The following is a 7,699-nucleotide window of genomic DNA, read 5'->3' on the forward strand; positions in this document are numbered from 1 at the left end:
GCCCCTGTAGGCACAAAGCCCAAATTCTGTCTGCACTGGTAATTGACAAATGCCCCCAAGTTAAAAATGGCAACAAAAAACTCAACTCTTCCAGGTAACCACCTCTCCAAATATAGCTCCTCAGTTTTGCACCTCAATTGTTCTCTGCTGCCCGCAGAGATGATTTCCACACTTATCTGTTGTGCTTAGCACAGCACTAGGCTGCTGCTGCCTTCTCTACCCCACTTGGAAACAGAAGTCATCAAGATTGAATTCTTTTATTTTTATTTTGAGATTCGGAAAAGAAATTTACAATTGTCAGATTAATTTAGAGATTGTTGAAGTACTTAAAATCATGGTTAGCGTTACTTCTGTGATATTCCTTGTGCCATGCCAGTTACTCAAGATGGTTTCTTAAAAGATTGAGATAATACAGCGTATCAATGAACTTTATTTCGAATTCTTGAAACTTCAATGTAGACCTGTGGAGGAATGTACAGTCAGGCCCATGGATGCAGAGGGCCAGTGACACTAGTTATTTTATATGACGTACTTGAGGATCTCCGGATTTTGGTATCCACGGGGATGGGTGGGTGGGGGGTATCCTGGAACTGATCACCCGAGGATACTAAGGGGCAACTGTAAAAAAATATATATATATATGCTTACTTTGAATGTTAGACTATCTGGACTGTGGAGACATACAGGTGTATTTTGTACGTACAGAGAAACCACTGTCTTGGATGGGTTGTTGACACGATATATCGTTTTATTTTTCAGCATCTAACATTCACAAGAGAATTTGATTCAGATTCTCTTAGACATTACAGCTGGGCTGCAGACACCTTGGACAATGTCAATCTTGTCTCAAGTCCTGTTCATTCTGGGTAAGTAACCAAAAAGTCACTTCTCCTATTAAATTAACATTGCACTTACTATTTGCAGTTATAAATTCATATTGACAAGCTTCACATGTATGAGATATTGATCTTCTAAAGGACTTCATTAGTGAGTATATGTGGTATATATTTGTAAGTCATTAGTAAATATTTTTGCTAAACAAATCTGCATTTCTATTTTTATTGGTAAAAGCACCATGTTAGAAAGGAAGCTAATAAGGTGCATAACCATTTCCTGGCTATTCTGGCACTACTTTTAGCTCTCTAATTTTCCTTTTCAATAAAAAAAATTTTAATATAGTCATTTCTCTTAATTTTACTTTATTCAAATGAAGTTTTTTTCTGAGTATCTGATTTTCCTGAAATAAAATTATAATGAAGCTGTATTAAATTAAAAATTTTTTTAAATAAATGAATTTTTAAAAGAAAAGAAAAAGTGAATGTACCAATGTGTGTACCCTGGAAGTGCTACAGTAAAAACCACATCAAACAGGCTCCTTGTTGCTGCCCTGTTAGTCAGCAAATTTGAGGCAGGCAGCTAAAAGGTGACCTGCTTCAATTGCTGAATTGATAATTATTGTATTTTTAGATATTGGATTCTTAGCCTATTATAGGTAATTAAACTTGGGATAATTGATTCGCATACAAATGGAATCGAAATAATTCATTAAGATGATGAAAATTTCAAAGTATTTTCACCTCTGAAATTGACATTTAGGCCATAAATTAGTTGTGATCCAGGACAAGTGCAGATTCAATTTATTTAATTCTGAATTAAATAAATTAACAATAATTAACATTTGTGAAGTGCCTTATATATTTTATGAAGTATATTTTTGCTGCTTTTAATTACAATAAATTGTAATGGCTAACCTACCTAGTCCTTTTCATGTATCTGGCACTGTGCTAAATCTTTTACATGTATTATCTTATTTAATATTTATTTGAACCTTAAAATGACACTGAGATAGGCTTTTACCCATTATCCCCATTTTACAGAGGAAAAGTCCTAGACTCCAAGTAATGCTGCAGGTTATTTAAAGTATTCTTACACAATTGTGGCTTGTAACACCACAATTGTGAAAAACAAGTCACTGCAATGTCATTTAAATGGAAATAATTCACATGAAAGTGCCTTATAAACTATAAACTACATGGTGGTCTTTGAATCATTAATATTGCATTTCTTTAATTCAGTTAGAAAAAGCTTTAATTATAGTAATATTATATTTTAAACTGCTTAAAATAGTTACACGATTTATAGTAGATGTATTTGGGTCTAAAATTGCAAAAGCAAAAAACAAACCAAAAAAAAAAAAGTTGAGAAGGAAAATATAAAACACCCAGAATAGGGCTTCCCTAGTGGCACAGTGGTTAAGAACCCACCGGCCATTGCAGGGGGCACGGGTTCAAGCCCTGGTCTGGGAAGATCCCACATGCTGCGGAGCAACTAAGCCCATGCGCCACAACTGCTGAGCCTATGCTCTAGAGTCCACAAGCCACAACTACTGAGCCTGTGTGCCACAACTACTGAAGCCCGCGCACCTAGAGCCTGTGCTCCACAGCAAGGGAAGCCACTGAAATGAGAAGTTCATGCACCGCAGTGAAGAGTAGCCCCTGCTCCCCGCAACTAGAGAAAGCCCACGCACAGCAACGAAGACCCAACGCAGCCAAAGATAAATAAATTAATTAAATAAATTAAAAAAAAAAACACCCAGAATATATTCATTAAGTGGGCAAACATACTGAAGAGTTTTTTGAACCAAACTTGGTGAATTGCCACCATGTGACAACAATCTAGAACCAGCACTTTGTATTCTACATAGGAAAGAAAAGCACTAGGGTTTAATTTAGTAAATCGAGAAGTTGAGGGATCATAGGATAAGAAAATCAGAAACGAGCTTTCCCCTGCACTGGAGGCAGTGTAGTATGTGAATAGGCAACTAATGTCTCCTTCCCTTTGAATTCACTGAAGACAGTAGACTTTTGCAGGAAAGGAAAAGTAATGGCAGCTAATTGGGCTTATTTGAAAAGGAAAATATACACTTGGTATACACTTGGAAATAGTTCACTAATGCCAGGTCTATGGTGTAGCTTATATATAGCCATTTAAGGCAAATCTTTTTCCAAGTTGTCCCACAAATGCCAAATGCCTTGGTTTCATTTTCTGATGGTTTTTATTTTTCCTTTGCTTATCATTGACATTTTCTGTTGCTTGCTTCTAATTATCTTACATTAATTTTTCCCATTTGCTTTCTAAATTATTTTGCAGCTATTCTTCTCCACTTCCTCAGTATGATTCAAGGTGATAACTGTGTCTTTTATGTGAACCATCCCTTTTTTGTATTTTTAATTTATGTGAATTTTTCCCACAGTTAGATTGTGTCAGTGTCTGTAGTGTATCAGCATTTGTCATCCTGCTGTTCCTAAAGCTAGAAACATTCATTCATGTGTTAGTTTTAGGATCATTTGTAGAATTCCTGCTTTAGTTTAAATGTTAGTAAGATACAATGAATATGATTAAATATCACCTTTTCATTTGTTTCTATAAATTATATTGCATGAAATTTTATTTTGCATACAATATGTAAGGGATGAGTTTAGAAAACAAATCACTGTATTTCATAATGCTATTGAGTAACAGGACTCAGTATCGGGCTTAAACATCTACTCCCATCTTTCCTCAGTCTTTTCGCTCTATAAAACTGAAAACCATAGAACAATAAATAATCAGTAATGATCACCAACTATGCACTGGTTGCTACACAGAACACAAAGAGATTCTTCCAATTTTATTAAAATCTTCTAAGCCATGGTTTTTCCATTTGGTTCTGATATTCTTTGTAGCTGGGGTATTTTTATATTGACACTGGTAACCTTCTTACACTACCTTCACTTTATATATATATAATATTTATATATGTATATATATTTTTTCAGTGTTAGTAACCGAGTCTGACCTAGGCAGTTTCTGAGCACACTTAACAAAATGGTTTTGTTCACTGGTTTATTCAATAAACATTTACTGTGTGCTGATTATGTATGGGAACTGTGCTCAGCTCTGTAGGTTAAGCAGTGAACGAGACAAAACCTGATCTGAATTATTATCTGTATTAGTGAGACTCAGCTGTTTGTTGCCAGGGCAAACACAGCCCTCTCAGTGTAAACACTCCAGTGTTTATCTGTATCAATACTAATACAACTGCATTTTCAAACCCAGAGTTTATCTTGAATCATTTGTAATTCATTCTGTTACTCTTAGTCCCAAGCACGAGTTGATTTTTAACTACTGGAAGCTGGGAAAAATGAGATTTTTGTGTTGGGCTTCCTTATAATATGCCACATTGTCTTTATTACTGAATAAAAGTAGTTGTTAAGTATGTATATGTCTAAAAAAGTATAGGCTCCCCAAAGCAGTTTCAAGTGACCCTTTTATCATTCAACACTGGAGACAATTCATCTGGACACTTGTACAAGTGAACAAGTTATCTTTGTCTTTGACTAGGGAGGAGTGATTTTTGTTTTGTTTTGTTTTGTTTTTGAGAGATTCAGTCTCTTGCCCTCATACTTTGAATATCCTAGTGGTTCTGGTCTCTCAAAGTATGTATAATGATATCAAAAACGTATGAAACCATTAATTAATCCAGAGGAAAACAGCTAAATCCAAAATGAGCAAAAGGGTGTGAAGTTGATTCCACCTCCCTGATGACCAGAGTTGGTTCTGAAAATCTGATAGGCTGAAAAGTGATCCCCATGCTCTTGATTCTCTCCATGGGGATGGTGGGTCCATTTGCTTTGTTGAAGAGGTTACTGTTCCGAGGTCAGGAGGCATCACTCTTTAGGAAAGGGTCTCCAGCTAGGACCGCCAAGCAAGGTCTGAAATCTATTTGTAGGATGTTAGAACTGTTTTTTAGAAGAGTAAATAGTAGAGGATTTTGATGGATGGGATTATCCCCCTTCCGCGCCCCCGCCCCCCGCCCAAATCCTGTAGGTATTCAGACAATTTTCTAAATATCAACATTTGGTGCTCTTCCACTAATAAGCGTATTTTCACATGTGAAAATTAGAATGCAAAAATACATGTTTCTGTTCCCCAGTCTCTGACTTGCACTCTTCCATATGTTGGGCTCATTGGTTTACATTCATCAGAGTGCTTTACAACACGGTGACAGTGGTGGGAGGAGTCACGGAGGTCTTTTTTTCACGAACACATGATAGGAATCAAGATATTACCCAAATAAGTTTGGGGTTAGCAGATGCAAACTGTTATACATGGAATGGATGAACAACAAGGTCCTACCTACTGTATAACACAGGGAACTATATTTAATATCCTGTAATAAACCATAATGGAAAAGAATATGAAAAAGAATATATATATGTATAACTGAATCACTTTGCTATACAGCAGAAATTTACGCAACATTGTAAATCAACTATACTTCAATAAAATTTTTTTAAAAGATATTACCCAAATATGACACAGTTAATTCTTTACATCTTCATAGCTACATGCAGACAAATAATTTTTCCTCCCTAGCTTTAATATAACAGCCAATGACAGAATTATATAACTTAGAGATATTTTCTAAAAAGTCTGTTCAATCATTTTTGTATTGCTATACAGATACTCAAATGTAGGTTATTTTAAACAGTTTTTAAGCCAAATTGATATTGAAAAGATTAAACCCCTTTCCATCAAAATTGCCTTAGTAAAACTTTAGTCACCTTCTGCTTTTATTCTTATTTTCTGCTTTGTGAGAATAGTAAAAATTAGAGTGTTGGTATGATTAAAGATACATTCATTTTATGAGTTGTACATGTTTAAGACATACTGTGGAGTTTCATCTTACTTGTTGAGGGGGAGAGATTCCATAGTCAGCACATGGCTAAAACCATTGATAGTTAAAATGACCCTTGAATGTAAACTTAAACCACCCACAGGGACCACATACAGTGGGTTTGTTTTTAAATTCAAGACAGTCGTTTAATAGCCAGTTTTTATCCCAACTTTGAAACAGTCACTCTTCCTTCAGTTTGAGCATCTGACAGTGGTTGGCTTCTGTTCGGAGGCCACGCACCATCAAAAAATAAAGTGTCGTGTTGTACTTTTTTGCTCAGTTCACAAGTCAAATGCATGTTTGATGTGACTCCACTGTATTTACTTCCAATGTATTCTTAAAGAGGGGGAATGATAGCTACCTTGTCTGTCACTTTAACATTCAGTTTCCAAACTTGCTGTGAAAACGGCTTCTGTCTCTCCTTGATTTGGCCTCTGATCTTCCCCCCTGCAGGTTTCTGGTTAGCTTTATGGTGGATGCAAGAGGCGGCTCCATGAGGGGAAGCCGGCACCACGGGATGAGAATCATCATTCCTCCTCGCAAGTGCACTGCCCCCACCCGTATCACCTGCCGTTTGGTAAAGAGACATAAACTGGCCAACCCACCCCCCATGGTGGAAGGAGAGGGATTAGCCAGTAGGCTGGTAGAAATGGGTCCTGCAGGGGCACAATTTTTAGGGTAAGTCATTTGTCAGTTTTCATCTTGGCCCTCGTACCACATCTCTGATTTTCTTTACCCTTGTCAGCTCAAGTAGTTAACAGTTAAATCTGTTGAGTTGGACCATTTCAGTCGAGTACAGCCTTCATGTAGTATCAGAGGTCACAAAGCTGTGTAATTCTCTGAAAAGCTGGTAGGCTGGTACTTCCTTAACTCAGTTTGCTGGCCAAAGGTTTTACTAACCGAGAAGCATGTTCTCTGCTCAGTGAGTGCACGGAACCCCAGCGGCCCCTGTGGAAGTCAAGGCACCACTCTTATATATCCCACGTTGAATAAATGGCTATTTTGCGTACATGTCTTTTTAATGATCATTTTTTGGGGAACAATCCATTGTGATATTGTATTTTACAAAAGGAAAAAATGCATTTATTTTCTGAGGTGGCACTTGGGTGCAAATCAGGCAGGCTCTGTCGTGACGGACAGTTTGTTCACAGTTTCCCCTTCTTGTTTCTCTTCCTGCTGCATGGATGTTATTCAGTAAACTGCATCTTCCTACCAATCCTCCCCCTGTAAATGAGGGTGAGAGCTTGGTTAGCCGAATCCTGCAGCTTGGGCCTCAAGGAACAAAATTTATTGGGTAGGATCTTTATAGACAAGATACAGAATGTCTACAATTCTTTTTCCATTTTCAATTTTTTTCTGTCACACCCATGGTCTTATTCTTGTCTTAATTTTATTTTTGGTTTTTAATGCTTTCAGTTGATGTGTGTCACTGAAAGAAGAAAAAAAAATCATAGTGGCTTGACGTAATGCAGCACCGCTACCTCTCTTGTGCTTTTCAAGCATGTGGAATTCACTGCGAGCATTCTGCTTTCATAACTCTGTGCTTCTGTAAACCTTGCTTTAATTTGAAATGTTTCAACTGACGCTGATAGTTTTTAAGACAGACTGATAGTCTAATTTTAACCCAGTGTAAAAGAAGATATATGCAGGCTTTGAATCAACATTTGCTGTAAATGATATATATGTGTATATATATATATATATACCTGTATATATATATGTATGTGTGTGGAGTTGCATTTTTTTAAAATGGGCTGTGAGAAGGACAAGTCATCAATAAGTAAACTGATTTTGAAAAAATGTTGGGAATACAAGATATTTAAAGAAAATCCAATAGGCAGCAGGTAGCATATTCTACTAAAGTTATTAAATTGTTTTGTTTCTGTTTAAGCTGAAATGTGTTGGTATTTGTCTGTCTGCTTATCTGTCTGATTGGTGTGTTTGCATTGGCAGTCTGCATGAAGAAACCTGTTATGAAAA

At 36.6% G+C, this 7,699-nt stretch overlaps 1 protein-coding gene across 1 annotated transcript in view; it reads left to right on the forward strand.

Annotated features, from left to right (window-relative positions):
- ANK3 (ankyrin 3) overlaps nt 1-7,699 on the forward strand; it is a 328,736-nt gene that overhangs the window by 248,423 nt on the left and 72,614 nt on the right. The window contains 2 exon segments of the mRNA XM_060033488.1: nt 760-866; nt 6,173-6,401. Coding sequence (XP_059889471.1) covers nt 760-866; nt 6,173-6,401 — 336 coding nt within the window.

This window comes from Delphinus delphis, chromosome 16, assembly GCF_949987515.2.
Source record: "Delphinus delphis chromosome 16, mDelDel1.2, whole genome shotgun sequence".
NCBI classification, from domain to species: Eukaryota; Metazoa; Chordata; class Mammalia; order Artiodactyla; family Delphinidae; genus Delphinus; species Delphinus delphis.